Source organism: Lampris incognitus, chromosome 20 (assembly GCF_029633865.1).
Source record: "Lampris incognitus isolate fLamInc1 chromosome 20, fLamInc1.hap2, whole genome shotgun sequence".
Taxonomy (NCBI): domain Eukaryota; kingdom Metazoa; phylum Chordata; class Actinopteri; order Lampriformes; family Lampridae; genus Lampris; species Lampris incognitus.
The window spans coordinates 23002899-23022931 of NC_079230.1; the positions used below are offsets into that span (position 1 = coordinate 23002899).

At 45.5% G+C, this 20033-nt stretch overlaps 1 protein-coding gene across 2 annotated transcripts in view; it reads left to right on the top strand.

Annotated features, from left to right (window-relative positions):
- The window catches only part of LOC130130674 (zeta-sarcoglycan-like), a 49264-nt gene extending 38293 nt beyond the window's left edge, over positions 1-10971 (top strand). For both annotated transcript variants that reach the window (XM_056300447.1, XM_056300448.1), the window contains exons 7-8: positions 5644-5767; positions 10282-10971. In XM_056300447.1, the coding sequence (XP_056156422.1) occupies positions 5644-5767; positions 10282-10473 (316 nt within the window). In that variant the 3' untranslated portion in view covers positions 10474-10971. The remainder of the gene's footprint in view (positions 1-5643; positions 5768-10281) is intronic.
- The last annotated feature ends 9062 nt before the right edge of the window (positions 10972-20033 follow it).

Sequence of the window (20033 nt, forward strand, 5' to 3'; positions counted from 1 at the left end):
TGTTAACTACTGTGATTTAAAAAGGAAATTAAGATTACTATGAAAGGTATCATTTTAATATGTATTTAAAATACACAGGATCAAATATAAACTCACTTATAAAGCCGTGAGAAATGTTCTCATAATACGGTATAAGCCATTTCCCCCTCAGCTGTCTTTACCCTGTGTGCGTGTAGGCATCTGAATGTGTGTGTTTACTCCAAATTTGGATAAAGCCCTAAAGTCTACTAACCCAATATAAATCAAATCTGGCATTCTGGTAACACAGCTATGGACACAGAACAGTAGAAAAAGACATTATATGTAGTAGAGCGAGAGAGAGAGAGAGAGAGAGAGAGAGAGGGAGAGGGGGAGACTGCAGTGTAAATTTATTCATTCGAAGGGGAAATTTAGTCCATATCAGCATCCTTGGACACACAGCTGTCTGGAGAGGAGCCAGCAGATCCTTCTTCTTGGGCTAGCTGACCTCTAAAAAACAGAAAAGGGGACTAGTATATTAAGATATTCATCCATCATGGTGGATTAAAACAATTTTGTATCATGGAGAAAGGTGGCCTTCTAAACTGGATAGGAAAAAGTGTATCAAAGTACTCAACAACATCTATTGACTCAGATTACTCACTGTCAGTAGTACATGGCCAGATCTTCTCATCCAGATGTTTTTCTATTAATAGAATACTCGTTACCTTGAGGGTAATTAACATCAATAGTACATGACCAGATCTTCTCATCAGATGTTTTTCTATTAATAGAATACTCGTTACCTTGAGGGTAATTAACATCAATAGTATATGACCAGAGATCTTCTCATCCAGATGTTTTTCTATTAATAGAATACTCATTATCTTGAAGGTAATCAACGTCAATAGTACATGACCAGATCTTCTCATCCAGATGTTTTTCTATTGATATAATAGTCGTTACCTTGAAGGTAATGAGCTTTTTACCCACCTTGGATTTGTCCATTATCCAGATGACATGTCTCAGTACAGATGCATGATAATATCAGCTGTAAATGGAGGTGTTAGACCGGAAGTACGAAGCCTAATTCCGCAGGCAGAAGGGATGACGGTATAATGTTATTAAGTACTGGCGTTATTAAGTGCCTTTCCTTTTTTAAGAATTGTCCCGTAATGGCATCGTTTTTACCAAGGACAAAAAAAAAGGTACATGCCGAGGATGGCAATGAAAAATATCCTCCTGTATTTCAGATGCACGGGATCAGACATCAAATCCTGTATTAAGCCTGACAAATGCTTTCATAATGGGACATCAGGCATCTCCATTTACCACAACAGCAGCTGACAGCTAGCACTCCTTAGTGTGTGTGGGTGTGTGTGTGTACGTGTGTGCGCATGTGTGCGTGCATGTGTTTCATCCATGTGGTAGAAGGCGGGGTGCTGAGTGCAAAATGGCAGTTTTATATTATTGTCTTTGCCGTGACTTATTGATCAATATGATTTAATGAGAAAGGGGGACGGTTCACTTCCTGGGTCTGCAAACAGAAACAGAAAAGGGATGCGCGCCGTTCAGCATTTGCAAATTCCTGCATAGAACTGCATACTTTAATGTTGCGATGCTCTTCTAGCTTAATCGAATCAGTAATAATAAATTATCTGTAACGCGTAAGGAGATACCGGAGAACGTGTCAACTAGACCGAACACAGATGAATACAAACGCTTGTGTGTCTGAATTGGGGTTCGTTGTGAATAAACACTCGGGGATACGGCACACAGGGTGTGTAGTAATCCTCAGCGCTCGACTCAAATGAAACGAACGGATGCCTTTCTCCGACTGCCCTCATCTGAAATACTCTGATTTGACATGCGGGGGGAGGGGGGTCATTGAGAGATTATGACTGGACCGAATCTTGTCCACTCAATAATCGACCGTATCATACCACCACGGCTTCAATGTCACTCCCCGCGCCGCCGCTCTGCCCGTCATGTCGCCAAAGGTCAACTGAAATGGGCGCGTCGGATACTGAGCCGTAATCTCTCTGTACAACACGGATACGAACGGGATCGCCGGCAGTCATAATGTCGGAGACGGTTTATCAGGGATTGCTTGGTGTTTGATCCTGGGCTGAGGCTGAAACAGCAGTGCTTGGAAATGCTTGAAGCACGCCGTTATGGTCTTATATCTCCTGGCAGAGCTGCAGAGACCGCGAGTAGATTGGGCGATGATGGAAGGCCTTTGAAGGGAACGAGAACATCACTCATTAACTCCTCACAAGACATCGTAGTCATACCCACGTTGGAGTTTTGCGGCGCTGGTGATGACTTCCGACCTCGGTGACATGTAGAGGATCTTTCCTTCTGTAGCACTAAAAATGTGCAGTGACTTTTATTTTGAAACAACGATTAGGACGAGAAACAAGAAGAAGAAGAACGAACGGCGGAAGGGGGAGACGGGAACAAGCGAGCCTCTTGAGCGGTCGGTTCCTGACGTTAGTGGTGAGCAGCCTATAAGAGTAGTTCCTTATAAGTAACTGAAGTATAAAATAAACTTCCAAGTTTATGAACTTAATTAAACTCCGTGTCCCGTCTGTATTGGATGCCCCGCCCCCCGATTTAACCATTACACTTCCTCAATTCAGCCTATGATGAGGTTTCCTTTTCTTTTTTTTTTAATCTCCCCCCTTTTTCTCCCCCGATTGTATCCTGCCAATTACCCCACTCTTCTCAGCCATCCCGGTCACTGCTCCACCCCCTCTGCCAATTCGGGGGAGGGCTGCAGACTACCACATGCCTCCTCCGATACATGTGGAGTCGCCATCCGCTTCTTTTCACCTGACAGTGAGGAGTTTCGCCAGGGGGACGTAAAGCGTGGGAGGATCACGCTACCCCCCCCACCTCCAGCCCCCCCCCTCCTTAACAGGTGCCCCAACCGACCAGAGGCGGCACTAGTGCAGCGACCAGGATACATACCCACGTCCGGCTTCCCACCCGCAGACACGGCCAATTGTGTCTGTAGGGACACCCGACCTAGCCGGAGGTAAGACAGGGATTCGAACCGGCGATCCCCGCATTGTTAGGCAACGGAATAGACTGTTACACTACCCGGACGCCATGATGAGGTTTTCTATTGGAATTAACTGTGTCAGGCAGAATGGATCGGTTCAGATGGGGGGTTTGGACAGATTACTTCAATGTGTCTGCTTCCTGGTTATGGGTGTGTGAATGCGTTCATTGTCACTGAAGTTGGACGGCAGGAGAATTCAGCTGTTTATGCAAAGTTGGTGTGAAATTTAAAGGATAACGCAACTCAATTTAAAAAAAAAATCTTTATATGCTGCCTGAGTTTCAATTTGATCAGCCGTTGGCTTGAGGCGTTGTGTGAAGGGTAATAAACTAGGTGCCACCTTGTGTCTCATCCCTTATTTGTATGGGTATGGAGCACACACAATCCGAGGTCTTGGGCACATTTCACAAATCCTCCCCGAATGTATGTTGTGAAAGCTGGTTTAAAGTCAAAGAGGCTTTACGGAAATGCAGATGGAATTCATTTGTTGTTGTTGTTTTTTTTTCCCTCTTCTTCCAACACCATATAATCCAAAATGTGTTGTCACTTTCTGCGGGTATGAAGATTTAAGCGATTTCAAAACAGCTTCTTAAACTCGGCCGTTTAAAATTCATTGAAAACATATTTGGGCGAAATGGTTTGAAAGAAACAATTTGAAACGGTTATGAGTTCTGGAAAAAAAGAAGTCCACATTCATTGGGTCTCACTCTCATCTTCCTCGTGTAAACAAATATTTCACGGCAGGAAAACACATAATTGCATTAGCCTCTGTGTTGCTGAAGGTCAATATCAGCCAATACAAGTGTGGGTTGTTTGTGTAGGAACCAAACTGGAGGGAAATGATCGGAAGCATGAAGCTGCAACCAGCATGAACAGTGACAACAAGCCAGCTACTCCACAGGTGATGGAGTCCCCCCCACCCCACCCCTCGGATTTCATGCCAAACTGTTGATATCAGCACACCTTTCACAGGGTATTGATACAGACAAATCCAGTACAAAATGAAGAGATCATCCTGAAACAACCTGGTTTTATGATGATGATGTCCCATCGAGGCTGGACAATGCAATATTTCAGAGTCAGCATCGCGACGTATGCATGTGCAATAGTCACATTGCAAGGCATGCAATGTGAGGCAAATTGGGCCCATCACTCACATTACGCTTCAACTTGTTACTGTTTGACAGAAAATGAAAACTAGCAAGGTCATTAAAAGGAGGTTTGCAGTGGAGGAGGATTGTTTTTGCAATGAAATGCCAAATGCTCTATTTTTTCATGTTAATTCCCATAAGTGATATTGCAGCTTTTTAATTTTTTTGGATTTCCCCCCCCCTTTTTTCTCCCCTATTGTACTTGGCCAATGACCCCACTCTTACGAGCCATCCTGGTCACTGCTCCACCCCCTCATGCCTCCTCCGATACATGTGGCATCGCCAACTACCTGACAGTGAGGAGTTTTACCAGGGGGATGTAGCAGTGGGATGACTACGCTATTCCCCCCAGCCCCCCCCCCACCCCGAGCAGGCGCCCTGACCGACCAGAGGAGGCGCTAGTGCAGCGATCAGGATACATACCCACATCTGGCTTCCCACCTGCAGACACGGCCAATTGTGTCTGTCTGCAACAGAATAGACTGCTACGCTACACGGACGTCCCCGATATTGCAGCTTTAAGTGTAATATTCCAAGTTGGAGGACAGGGATATGAAGCCTCCTGTTATCTCCTGAATCCTTCCCTACTTTCACTCATTCACAGACAAGCCCTCTTCTGTAATGGCAAGCAGAAGGCATAATAAATACTGTGCTGATCATGTTGTAGCCTGGACTGCTGGGTGAGTTTTATATGGTTTCATGTTGAGTCAACCAGACTGTTGAACAACTGCGTTATTTCCCTCCAAAATCACCCGAATCATTAACAGAGCGATAAATTCTTTCCAAAAGGAGCGACTGAAGTTAAAAGCTGTTTATATCTGGTGAAATTATGTATCTCCTGTTTTTGCTTTGATATGGCACAAAATGAAAATACCTTCTTCTCCAATACCGTCCAGCCCCATTTCCTGTTAAATGATGTTGCGAGGGGCGTACGGGTGGCGTGGCAGTCTATTCCGTTGCCGACCAACACGGGGATTGCCTGTTCGAATCCCTGTGTTACCTCCGGCTCGGTCGGGGGTCCCTATAGACACAATTGGCCATGTCTGTGGGTGGGAAGCCAGATGTGGGTGTGTGTCCTGGTCACTGCGCTAGCCCCTCCTCTGGTTGGCCAGGATGCCTGTTCAGGGGGGAGGGGAAACTGGGGGGAATAGCATGATCCTTCCACACGCTACATCCCCCTGGTGAAACTCTTCACTGTCAGGTGAAAAGAAGTGGCTGGCAACGCCACATGTATCGGGGGAGGCATGTGGTAGTCTGCAGCCCTCCCGGATCGGCAGAGGGGGTGGAGCAGTGACCGGAACGGCTCAGAAGAGTGGGGTAATTGGCCAAGTACAATCGGGGAGAAAAAGGGGGAAAAATCCTACAGAAAAAAAAATCACACCAACATCCTTAAACCATGAACACACTAAAACCGTGTGTCCTTGAGTTAAATCTTGGTCCTTTTTTTGTTTTGTTTTGTTTTGCCAGGCTGGAATCTCCAACACGGACACTGACCATGGAAGCTCCAAGAGGGGTTCAAGTGACAGCGGCTTACGGGGCACTGAAGGTGGACGGTCGAAAGGACCTGTGGCTCCAGTCCACGGAGAGAGAGGTGAGGAGGATGCACACTTCCTGAAAAGGCCTTAATCTGTATCCACGAGGAGAAGAAAAGCTCTCTGCTCTCATTACTCAGCCTAACTTGTTAAAGGTGTTCTGTGCAATAATGATAATACATTTTATTTATGGGCGTCTATCAGAGCACTCAAGGACAAAACATTGTTAAAAACAAGCCGACTGTTGTACAGACAACACTGTATCAGACATCGTAAAATCAAACAAAGCAGGGCTGTGCAATAATAAGTTAATACAACAGATAGGTATAAAATAATCATCTGTGCAGACTTAATGTGGGTGTAACCATTAAAGTTGGGATCAGACCGAATAAGCCAGTTTGAATAGGTGTGTTTTGAGATGGGATTTGAAGGTGGTAAGAGAGTCAATATTGCAAATCTCTTGTGGGAGAGAGTTCCAGAGGCGGAGGTAGGGGTGGGGGGGGCAGAACGATTGAAGGCTCTAGACCCCATAGTAGTCAAGTGAGCAGATGGTATAGTGAGTTGGATGGCAGAAGAGGATCTGATAGTATGGGAGGGTGTGTGGATGTGATGGAGTTTAGAAAGATGAAGGTGCTACATTATGAAGGGCCTTAGAGGTGAGAAGCAGAATCTTGAAGTCGATACGATATTTAACAAGTTGCTGAAGAATGGGAGCGATACGATCTATGGAAGGAGTTCTGGTAATGGCACAGGCAGCTGAATTCTGGACCAAGTGAAGTTTATGAAGACATTTGAGTGGAAGACCAAAGAGGATAGGAGTCGATACGGGATTGACTCCTATCATCTTTGGTCAATACGGGATGTAACCAGAGTGTGAATGAGAATGGCGGTGCTGTTAGGTGTAAGCAATGGGCAAAGACGATTAATATTGCGTAGGTGGAAGTATGCAGACTGAGTAACATCATTGATGTGTGCTTCAAAAGATAATGTGCTGTCCAAGATGACACCCAGACTCTTAACCTGAGGGGAAGTAGGAACTATAGAATTGTCAATAGTCAGAAAAAATGATCAGGTTTAGCCAAAGTAGATTTAATAGCTATGAGGAGACATCAGTTTTATCGCTATTAAGTTTGAGGAAGTTGTACGAGAACCAGGATTTAATATTCAATAGCCAATTCTGTTTAATCCTGGCTTGGATCTAGGGTTTGACAATAATTCAGTATTCTCATCCATTAGGGCTGCACGATACTGGGAAAACTCACATTGCAATTTTGTTTCCTGCGATATATACTTCGATATAAAAAAAATCACAGGAATTTTCACCAGATAACTTGAATACGTAGCTCTACTTCGAAAGAATTAATCATTCTAGCATGATTGGGGTGGATTGGAAAAGTGAACTGCGCATTTTTTCCACCATTATACGGGGAGAGAAGATGGAGCCAGACAGACGGTGCACAGCGATGGCCGAGAATAGTCATGCACGGGTTTGGCTCTGACGTCATCCGAATCCGCATGTACACATAAATCATCCACCCACCACCCACCCGAACAAGTTGTTTTCCCCGATTTGGAGAACTGCACCCAATCACACACACCACCATTATTCCTCAGTGGGATTTAAGCAAGCGTGATGATGTGGTATCATATTACACCATGTTTGTGGCCATCGTATACATACAGCGCTTCGCAGCTGTAGCATATGACATACCCAGCGCTAGACTCGTCATGGTTAAGTATTTCACTAAATCACTCCTACAAGGAACTTTTCTACCCCTTCCATTTTTTGGGGGGGGGATTTTTTCCCCCTCTTTTTCTCCCCAATTGTACCTGTCCAATTACCCCACTCTTCCGAGCCGTCCCAGTTGCTGCTCCACCACCTCTGCCCATCTGGGGAGGGCTGTAGACTACCACATGCCTCCTCCGATACATGTGGAGTCGCCAGCCACTTCTTTTCACCTGCCAGTGAGGAGCTTCACCGGGGGAACGTAGCGCATGGGAGGATCATGCAATTCCGCCCAGTTCTTCCACCCCCCTGCCGACCGACCAGAAGAGGCGCTAGTGCAGTGACCAGGACACATACCCACACCCGGCTTCCCAACCGCAGACACGACCAACTGTGTCTGTAGGGACACCCGACCAAGCCGGAGGTAACACGGGGACTCGAACTGGCGATCCCCGTGTTGGTAGGCAACGGAATAGACCACTACACTATCCGAACACCCCAGCCCCTCCTTTTTTTGTTTTTTGAACTTTTTTTTTCTCTCAGACCTTTTTTGCCTCCATTGCTGCTTAAGACAAATGCCGCAGTTGGCACAGTGAGAGTCTAGTCTACTAATTTGTGCCTGATGAAAAATTAAGCTTAAAATATGTCCACATTTTAGAGAATGTAACTAATATTTTCCTCATTGATTATGTTCACCCACCCACAACCCATCTGCTATTAATCAGAATGTTCATTTCTATGACTCAGCCTGGCCGGTCCGTGGATTAACCGCGGCTATAACTGTGATCCGTGCATCACTAGCTGAAAAGCAGAGGAACACGTCGATGTGTCTTTTGTCCAAACTGAGTGAGAAATGAAAAAGTTCCAAGCATTAAATCAGAGTAAATAATGGTATATCGGACAGACTTCTCTTGTAGATTAATCATGGAAAATGAGAACCGTTGACATTTCCTTTTGTATCGAGCAGCAAAACGTTGTGGCATGAGGTTTTTGAGTTAATTTGCCTTATTTCACATCGCACGTCCTCTGATGTCGCTATTGCACATGCGTACATCACGATGACGATGCTGAAACAATATATGGTGCAGCCCTATCAGTCATCCTATTACCTGAAAACTAGTTTCGGTGTTTGGTTTGATAATATCCTTTACATTGCTGAACATGTACCTCAGCTGGATTCTTAAACATGGTAGTTTTGCGTATGTATTTTGTTGTTGTTTTTTTTTTGGGGGGGGGGGCTTTTTTCCCCTTTCTCTTCCAAGTTGTACTTGGCTAATTACCCCACTCTAACACGTGGATTCGAACCGGCGATAGCTGTGTTGGTAGGCAACGGAATAGACTGCCACGCCACCCAGACGCTGTATATTGTAATATATCATGTAAAATACGATGTGATCATATTTTCTGTATTGCCCAGCACTATTCTGGCATTCAGCAAAGTGAATAACAACAGCAAATCAGAGCAAGCAAGATAAACAAATTCAAATAGAAAGGCAGTGGATACACAGCACATTTGCCGATATCAGCCATGGTCGGATGGTCTCAGCGGATGTCATTTGCTGTGATTGCAGCATACTTACTGAGGACTGCACATGCAGGCCAGATATTTTGGTGGGTCGAAGTGTCAAACAAATAAAAGAACTCAGCCAACATGACTCCTGTGGTTTTGAATGTAGAAATCTGGGAAGTCAGGTCATTTACTTTGAGTCTTTTACTTTGTTTCAATCAATATCATTTATTAACCCCTGCTAATATTAACCAATCATATTATACTTCAGAAAAGACAAAATATTACACACAGCACCTCAAAGCTTGTACTTCAAAGCGTCTGGCCGAATCACTGATTTCATTTGTTATTCACATTTTCTTATACAATTATTCAATGTAGTCTATACCAGAGAAGGTTGTAGTTTTCACATTTCACATTTTCAGACAGAGACCCCACAATAAAGGTGTAATGAAGACTCGTTTTTACGCCAGCTTTGTTTTTTTTTTACACTGAACCAAATAAAGGCAGCACAATGCCATCCCAGTGTGTGATCTTACATAGCATGCCAGCATTCTGGAAGCAGAGGCGTCATGTGTAACACAACTGCGTCACCTCTCCCTGTTACACAGACGTCGATTTGGCTTTTTGACCACCTTCGCTGCTGGCTTAACACCAGAACAATGACCTCCCCCATTCCATCTTCGTACCTTTTTCACAGAACGACGAGGTGGCTTAATGGCGCAATGTTCCTGCCTTAAGGCTTCGAAGGGGTGTCCGGGTGGTGTGGCAGTCTATTCCATTGCCTACCAACATGGGGATCTCCGGTTCAAATCCCCATGTTGCCTCCGGCTTAGTCGGGCATCCCTACAGGCACAATTGGCTGTCTGCGGGTGGGAAGCCGGATGTGGGTATGTGTCCTGGTCACCGCACTAGCGCCTCCTCTGGTTGGTCGGGGCGCCTGTTCAGGGGGGAGGGGGAACTGGGGGGAATAGCGTGATCCTTCCACGTGCTACGTCCCCCTGTCGAAACTCCTCACTGTCAGGTGAAAAGAAGCGGCTGGCGACTCCACATGTATCGTAGGAGGCATGTGGTAGTCTGCAGCCTTCCCTGGATTGGCAGAGGGGGTGGAGCAGCGACCGGGACGGCTCAGAAGAGTGGGGTAATTGGCCAAGTACAGAGACACTCAGAAGACTGCTCAGTATTATGGCTGTTATCCTTTTACCATGTATGAAGAGAGTTAATGTTGAAAGTCGTGGTCGTTTCCCTTTATTTGATCCGAGTGTCCATGACATCACCTCAGTCCTCTAACTGTTTTTTGGGTAAATAACACTTGACATGACTACTGTTTTTCTTCTCAGATACTTTTAGATGCCAGCACCATTCGTATGGGAAGCCTTCCTCTTGGTGTCTACACAGCATCCTCGGGCCAGGCCTCCCAAAAACAGGCCACATACGAGGTCTGTGTCTGCCCCAGCGGTAAGCTCTACCTCTCCCCTGCGGAGACCACCTCCACCTGCCAGGCCATGAGCAACATCTGCCTCTGGAGTTAACTGGCACCGGGCTCAGCGACGTTGGTTGTTGTTTTGGGACCGTTTCCAACATCTGCTCCGGATCTGGTCTGTGTTCTGATCGAGACGGGACCTCTGTTTGTGAGGACGTATGTGCTACAGACAGCTGGAATGAACGGAGAAGAGCTGGGGTGTACCAGGACTCAGACTCGAGGGTATCCGAGTTAGTCAGATATGTCAGATTAACCAGGAATCCCCCCCTCCCCCCGGAGTCGAAGGTCGACAGCGATGTAAGCAGTGACTGACAGCTTCTTCTTTTCATTTGGCAGGGCGGCAGCCAGAGCAACTCTCTGAACTCAGATCATCAGGAATACCCAAACCAAACATGGACACGTCCACATTTCACTGCTGTATTCAGAAGCCAGAGGATGCGGCCTTTATTTTTGTACTCTTGGTTCATTACTGTAGATGACACAGTGACAGTCCTTCAGGATTTCCCCGATTAAACGATGAAGAGGGAAAAGACAGGAGGAGATTAACAAAAAAAAACACCTGTGCCTTCAGCAATGAAGAGGAACGTCACGTGACTCATATTGAACCTGCCGCTTTCTTTGTATTCAGGGAAGAATAGCGAGAGACTCTTAAAGATGTGACAGTACAGATGGCTCCAAGCACAAATTTGACTTGTTTCTAAATACTTGGTACAAACCCAGTAAAATCTCATTATTTTTTTTCCTCCATTTTATTAGGAGTTGTGTTAAGTGAAAATTAAGCAGCATATTTCTATGTGCCATGTATTGTACTTGAAACTGAAGTTTGATAAAGATAACTGAAGCAACGTGACTATGCCGCAGTCTCGAATGTGCCAACAAAATAACCTTAACAGGCTTGTACATTTATTTCATCAGCAGATTCAGATCTACCAGCTTTCGAAGGTAATATCTCCAGATTTTGATGATTACAGAAGATAACCCGTGCAACCTCAGCATGAGAAAATTAGCTTAATAATTTAGTATTCATTCGGCAAAAGCAAGCTTGCAAAAAGGTAATTCACATATTCAAATCCCATGCACTCAGCTCCAGCTCTTAATACAAATCCATCACTTTAGGAAAGATGAATACATATCGTTCCGTTTCTTAAGTCTGGTATGTTTAAATGTTTATCGGTGTCTTTTATTTTTCTTTCTGCAGCAGCGGTCCAACGTGGAGCTGGACAGCGAAGCCCGGCTGACACCGGACCAAAACTGAGCAGAAGAGAGGCAGCGACATTTTGGCATCTAGATGTCCAACGTCACGTCACCTCTTCATCTGCCTGTTTTAACCGTGGAGAAGAGGGACTAGGCCGGTAAGCGTTATTATGCCAAGAGCTTAGCTCCCGTTTGGTGTTGCAGTGATGTTTAGTTTTGTGTTGTGAGTAAAAAAAACAAGAGCTCAGTCTGTCCCCCCAGTTGAGACACTGTTGCCCCACCACAGACTCAGTACTGATCATTATAGCTGGGCAATATATCTGATATCATGACACCAGACTGGATATGGTCTGTGTTGAATTAAATCATCCCACTGTCAGCACTGAATGGTTTATTTGAGGGAATTTATCGACCTTGAAGGACGTACACAGAGCACATCCCTGTTTTCTTCAGGTTAGAACAGGAAAATGCAATAGTACCTACAGTAGGAGATACTGTAGATACGATTGCATTTACAGTATTTACAGTATGAAACAAAACAATCAAAATATTCTCATATGGAAATATCTTATGCAAGCACCAAAATTCATCACCAAAATATTGTCACATAATTGATATCAAGGTATTCAGTCAAACATATTGTGATATTGGGCATCCAGGGGCGTAGCGTAGTGGTCTATTCCATTGCCTACCTACACAGGGAGCTTTGGTTCGAATCCCCATGTTACCCCTCCGGCTTGGTCAGGTGTCTCTACAGACACAATCGGCCGTGTCTGTAGGAGGGAAGCCGGATGTGGGTATGCGTCCTAGTCACTGCACTAGCGCCTCCTCTGGTCAGTCAGGGCGCCTGTTCAGCGGGGAGGGGGAACTAGGGGTGAATAGCGTGATTCTCCCACATGCTACGTCCCCCTGGCAAAATTCCTCACTGTCAGGTGAAAAGAAGCGGCTGGCGACTCCACATGTGTCAGAGGAGACGTGGTAGTCTGCAGCCCTCCCCGGATCGGCTGAAGGGGTGGAGCAGCAACCGGGACAGCTCAAAAGAGTGGGGTAATTGGCCTGGTACAATGGGGGGGAAGAGGGGGGGGGAGATATTGTGATATTTAAAGCTGTTAATATCTCCAAACCCTACTGATTATAATGTTTCTATTGAAATCTGTCATCTAAGAATTGGATACCTGGACTGACAGGTAAAATCAGATTATTTGTCTCTCCCTCTGGCAGTGAGAACTATAAAAAACCTCAGGCTTCCCATTCATCTTGGAAACCCTGGAAATTTACAGACTTATTTTCCAGTCACGGAAATGGGAAGCAGTACATGTAGAAACTGTTGAGGCTTCCACCATATGGGATAGGCTCCAGCATCCCACGATCCGACTTCCGATAAGCGGCTTAGATAATGGAAGGGAATATATATATATATATATATATATATATACACACACACACACACACACACACACACACACACACACACACACAAAAGCATTAGTCATGGAAAAAGTTCTAAAAAGCGATTCCCTAAAAAGATTGGGAACCTCGAAGGTGTAGCAGCCATTTCGCTTGTGTGCTTTCAGCTCAGCAGTAAACAGTTCCTACCCTTGTAAAAACGTAACGATTGTAGAATTGATCGATGATGGGGTGCCCCTGCAGCCAAAGAGTGCATGCCACATGGTTGCAGCCGGCAACCTTTGTTGCATGTCACCCCCCCCCCACCACCACCACCACCACCACCCATTTCCTGTCTGCGTCTTCACTGTCGCTTGTCTAATAAAGGTAAAAAATGCCAAAAAGAAAAAAAAAAGAATTGGTAGATCCATCTAACAGAAGAATCAGCATCATATTTAAATCCTGTTTCCTGTTTGAGTAGGAACGTGTTTGCTGCTGCATGCACCAGTGTTCATCCTACCATGTCAAAAATTTCAACAGTGTTATATGGAGTGTCTCCACCCATCCAACCAAAAGATGACAGTTAATGTTATGTAATCTGAATCCATGGCCCAGATGGATAAAATAACTATTCATTAACACAAGGGGTTGAAGGGACCTGCATTTTCAGTTATGGTGGCAGAACATACGGTATGCTAAAGCATTAGTATAAAGCTTATTAGTTGAAGAGGCGATGAAAAGCCAGTGTTGCGAGACAAATCCTGGAGTCACCTGATGGAAATTGGAGCTGTTGTTTGCCCCACCTGGAAGCTCAGGGACACCTCAAGAGCAGCCACAGCAAGATAGAGGCACAGGGCACGCCATTTTGTTTTGTTTTAAAAATCCATTGAGAGAACAGAACAGTGATTGAAAGTGACACTGCTGTGGCCTCAGGAAGCCAGTTCAAATGAGGGCTTATTACACTAAAACAATGACAAGCCAACTGATGGGAATCAATAATTCTTATGCAACGGGTCCAAATGAAGCCCAGTCACATCACTCGTGTTTTGTTATCATTGCCCTTGATTGAATTGGTTGTTGTTGTTGTGTATTGAGCAAATTAAATTGGCTGGATGTCGGATCACTGGACATTAGCCAATGTGCGGGGGGAGTTCAGACATCAAAAGGCAGACATTTCAGCCGGGAGACTTAGTGAAGATATTGACGAGAAAAGAAAAAGAGCTTTGTGTTTCAACCAAGGCTTGAAAGATGTCTTTAGACGGTATAGGATATTCCCTTTATAGATCAGTACGAAATCCCCCCGGTCTTTCTTTCTATTCACCCACTTAGTCCAGTTGTTCAGGGTTGTGTTGGTGGGCGGGTGCATATCCCAGCATGCATTGGGTGGAAGGCAGGGGGACACACACCGAACAGGTCAGTAGTCAACTACAAGGCCCACACACAGTCATGTAGACACTGTTTATTCCTTTTTCTATCTGCCTCTGATTTGTAGAAAGTTACGAACACCTTTATTTCCTCTCAGCTGGATTATTACAACTCCTCTGCACTTTGTCAGAGAACATGACCCCCATTGGCTTCCAGTTGCTTTGAGTGAGTTTTACGATATGATACTGATGTGGCATTTAAAGGCCCCCTCCAGTCATGTTTTAAGACACATAAAATGCTCTGGTTGACGTTACAAATTGTGTGTGATGTGGGTTTTTCATCAGAATAAGTTCAATTATCACGTTAAAATCCTTAAAATTACATCTACTCCGTCTCCCTTATTAGAACAATCAAGGCTCTATGAATATGCAAATTATCCCCACCGTCAATTCAAATTTCCCCCATCCCCCAGCCCTCGCCTGCCACGTTAGGAAGAAAAGCTTTGAACGCCATAGAAAGCCTCTGTCGCGCCTTCCACAGCCACCTAGCCTGCCCCCCCCCCTTTCTCCTCCTCTTCCCCCTCTCTTCTGATCTACATTCACCTCACCGGCTCAGCCACACACACCTGCTTTCCATCAACTCCAGTATTATGAAGGCGCAGATATCCAGAATCCGGTGAGGACGAATCTGGACGTACCGGACCACTGAACGCTACGGCTGGTGGGTGGAGCTTGGTTTTGGTTTGTCCGTTTTCAACATGGCGGCCGAGTCACCAACTTTCTCATCCATCCATCCATCCATCATCCAAATTGCTTATCCTGCTCTCAGAGTCGCGGCTGGAGCCTATCCCAGCAGTCTCATTTTACAGCTAAACAGTACACTAAAACATCTCGGACATCCGGAGGGAGCTCGGAGTAGAGCCGCTGCTCCTTCGCGTCGAAAGGAGCCAGCTGAGGTGATTCGGGCATCTGATTAAGATGCCTTCCTTTGGAGGTTTTCCGGGCACGTCCAACTGGGAGGAGACCCCGGGGTAGACCCAGAACTCGCTGGATGGACTACATGTCCAATCTGGCCTGGGAACGTCTTGGGGATCCCCAAGGAGGAGCTGGAGGGCATTGCTGGGGAGATGGGACGTTTGGAGTGCCCTACTTAACTTGCTGCCACCACGACCCGACCCCGTAGAAGCGGCTGATGATGTGATGAGATGAGATGATACTAAAACATCTGAGGTGAGAAATAGGCGATGCAGTAACAGAATCCGGATTAATATTTGATCAGCACTGCCTAGTTTGACAGTTTGATCTGAATTTCGCGAGCCGGGTGCGTTGAGCTGGACGGACTCATTTGCATAAAGTATAGTTCGAGTTGCGTTTATGCAAATTCAGATACGGTGAATGGTCTGTCAGCTCTCTGTGCCGTGTCCGTCATGCAGGGCGTAGCCGGATCTCCTGTTCTCCATTGAAAATGAATAGGATCCGCCGACTTGACATCAGTCAACGGATCCGGTGTGTCGGCACCGCAAGAAACCCGGCTCTTCTTGTTTGAGCAATTACGTTAGTCTCGTGCACTCGGCCGCTCAGCAAATCTTTCAGGGTATTTTCCCAGTGTTGCTGCCAGGGGCGATTCAATCTTGTCATATGCCCCTGGCCCTGGCTAAACCCGTGGGCCCCTTCTGCTCCCCACAACCACATATTCACCATGACGAACTGGTTTAGCTCTGCACATAGTGACACTGCTAAGCCACACCTCACCACAACAAATGCACTGTACATGAATTCACATCATTTATAATTCATCACATTGTTCGTATAATACAACCATCTCTCTCCAACAGTATGACATGTCACACTTCAACATTTCAGCACTACAAACACTGTCAGCAATACATTTCTGCACCACTGCAAATACTGCCACCGATACAACAGATCACACCAGAGGCAGTAACAGTCTACACCATATTAATGTCAGAATAACAAGCATTAAAATTAAACACTGACACCCTTAGAAGTGTCTACACCTGCTTTTGTTGACAGCAAAATCCTTGAGATTTGTCAGGTAGCTGACTTGCACCCACGCTTCGTCGCTTTGAGCCTTTTTGAAAGATCCTGTTACTTTTAGTATTTTTAAGCAACTCCTGGTCTTGCTTTTCTTTCGCTTTTGAGCACCGCTCTGTCTCCGAAATTCCCCCATGATTGTTTTTTTTTCTTCCTTCTTCCAATCAAGAGGTCGCCAGAGCTCATAAGGTTGCAACACTGACACCAACCTGGACCAATCAATGTCAACAAATCTACCATTGGCAACTGGCCAATCAGCACACAGGATTTATGACAGTAACCTTCCCCTAAAAATTATTTTATTATCTAACTAAAATGGGAGGCATTTGTCTGTCCGTCCTTTGATTTTCTCAACAACCATTCATCCAATGGACTTCACACTTGGCAGGTGTGTTGCTGTGGACCCAAGGAGGTGCAGTGCCGAGTGTGAAGTTTTTTGGATGAGCGGTTGTTGAGAAAATCAAAGGACAGACAGACAGACATGTTCTTTCCGTGGCAACCAGACGAACAGCGCTACTCTGCCATTACAACCCATACTGTGATCGGAGGGGGGATCACACCCGAACGGGCACTGCACTAGTATTATTAAAAGACATCCAGGGGGCATTTGAAATTGAGGGCCCCTGGGCTTTAGCCCAGGAAAGCCCATGCATTAAATCGCCCCTGGCTGTTTCTTGTTAGTCTAATCACCTATTCCTTGTGTTTAGTACCCCCCCCCCCAGATTCATCTGCTTCAGCGCAGTCCAGCCGTGCTCGCTTCTTTGTGTGCCGGTTCGGCCCGGCCCGGCTCTGCTATCTGCTTCCGCCTCTACACCGTCACCTCTCCGCCGCCTGCCTGGCCTGCCATCCTTAATTAAACCCCCTTTCCCTACTTGCCTTTGTCCCTTGTCTGTGTCTTGCAACTGTTTTCATTAATCTTGCCCTTAACAGTGTCTGGAGAAAAGAAAATGAAACTTACCGGTTGACCAACATGTCGGCTCGGACTCGCTGTGTCCCCAGGAAGGCACAGCGTCGGGCTTTAGTACAAGTTTTGAGGCAAAAACAGTGTTTTTGAGATAAATATTCAAAACGGTGCTCTTGAAAATAGCTACTGCAACCCCAGGTTTTCTGAAGTTTGGCTAGGACGTTAACAGTTTTTCCAAATAAACTGCACCCATTTCTCTCGGATTTTCGGATCCTTTGGTAAATAAATGAGGACTCTGTTTCTTCTTTTGTAAATTTGCAGCTGAAAACAAGAAAGTCTCTTCCATTGTTTTGAAAGTAGTGAAACTTATAGCTGGCAAAATTACAATAAGTAGCTCGAATCGCTGACGCGGATGCACATAATGACATGTAAAGCACCACCCTGTCCATTAACGGGATTGGTTCCTCGGGTTTGTGACGTATGAAATCCTGCAGATCTGAATCAGTTTTTTTGGAGACTGTCCTTGGTAGCAGATATGCTCAGCCATGGCGTTGACTGCTTATTTTGCTCCTGATGTGTCCTGTAACATTACCCTAACACCACATGTCCATGTTAACAAGGTTAAAAACTTGATTTTCATCAGAGGGGATCTTTAAATGGACTATTTCTAAATTCAACCCCTCTATGTACAGGGTATACTCTGAGGTCTTTGGAAAATGCTCCATTCTCAGTTTCAAAGTTAAGGTTAACAACAAAGTCACAGAAAGTTGAATCAGTTCATCTAAACACATTTATTGAGAGAGAAACGTTTCGTTACTCATCTAAGTGACCTCTTCAGTCTCAACTGACTGCAGGAACCTCCACCCTTATAAACAATACAGTGGCATCAGTTGCTGTCAAACCCCAAAACACGCTGCGCCAGAAATTGGTCCACCCCAAGGATCGGGTCACCCGGCACAAACAGCAATATAGTGTACACTGTTACGTGCCAGGAGGAATGGCGTGACTTGTACACTGGAGAAACCAAACCGATGCTGGCCAAGAGGATGGCGCAACACAGAAGAGCTAACAAACACGTCAGGCCAGGGCTCCACAGTCTACACCCATCTACAGGCCAGTGGCCTCTCTTTCAAAGATGAGGATGTGCACATCCTTGATAGGGAGGAATGCTGGTTTGGACAGGGAGGAAAAGAGGCCCTCTATGTGAAGAGGGAATGACCATCCCTGAATGGGAGGGGAGGGGGGGCTAAGAGTACACCTGTCGCCATCTTACAATGCTGTGACTGCGAACATTCCCAAATCCTCTGTGAATAGCACACATGGCCATTGAAACTCTAGTTAATGGTCACGGCAATTTGCATGTGAAACCGATCGTTGGTTTCAGTCATTATGCCCCTGTATTGTTTATAAGGGTGGGGACACCTGCAGTCCGTTTAGACTGAAGAGGTCCCTTAGATGAGAGATGAAATGTTTCTCTCGATAAACATTGTGTCCAGATGAACTTATTAAACTTTCTGTGATTTTACCTGGATTGTTGAGCATGCATGAAGACACATTAACAAAAAAGGGAGACCCGGACATTTGCCACGATAGCAGCGAAGTTGTAGAATTGACCAATTGCTCAAACTCCGTACAGCTATGTCTATTTCCTTTTTAAACATCAGCTGTGGACAGATCTGAATATCCAATTCATTGCATATACATGTCTTTGGACTGTTGGAGGGGGCAAAGGAAATCCATGCCAACGCAAGGATAACATGCAAACTCTGTGCGGTCGGACTGAGATCAAACCCTGTTGCTAACCACTAAGCCACCCTGCCAACGGCACATTGCCAAATTAAATGTGCAAATGAGCATTTGGCTACTTACCATATCCTCTGAGAGCTGCTTCCTTGGGCAGAGTTCAGTATTCCCCCTGCCCCCTCTGCTAATGTGGATCTCACCGGTCCACAGAGAGGATTCACCAGTTCACCAGGTGGAGGCTGGTTTACTTTGCATTTGAAAAAACAAAAACAAAAACCGGTATGTAGGGACGCATTTCAAATTCAGTTATTGTTGCAGCCAGTCTGTGTACGGTCAAGGCTGGATGCACACCAGTGGAATTCTCACACTAAATAAATCCAAAATCGTCATCACGGCTAAATTCTCCGTATCAGGATGCTCCAGGAGAAAAACACATTTGAGCTAGTATTTTCATATTTTTTTTCCCCCAAGTCAACATTGGATGACTTCTTAGAGGCGGGTTGCTGTGTTGATGTGATCTGAACCACAGCTTTAAACACCCCTGTGTTTCCTGTGATTGCCCGACTTTGCATCACTGATAGCTACAGTGTCTTTGGTTCGTGTTGATGTGGTGACCCGAGCGGTAAGATGATCAAAGAAGCAACTTGTGAGTTTGAGTTTCATCTGATAAGTCTTTCCCTTCAGACTGCATGCAGCACAAAAGGGGCATAAAAGAGCCGTCCTGTAACTGGTGGTGCATGTTAACAGAACCTGAACACTAAGGAACAAAATCCAGTCTCGACAACCTTTTCGTTTCGACTGGTCATGCCGTCTCCAATTGAGCAAAGGGAACAATAATAAACAGACATGGGATTCCTCTTTACAGGATCGTGACTTATGTGCTTGATACAAAAGGTGCATCAAACTCCAAAAACTCTTGAAATAGTTTAGACTTTCCCTCAGACAGTGTTGATAAATGAGCCC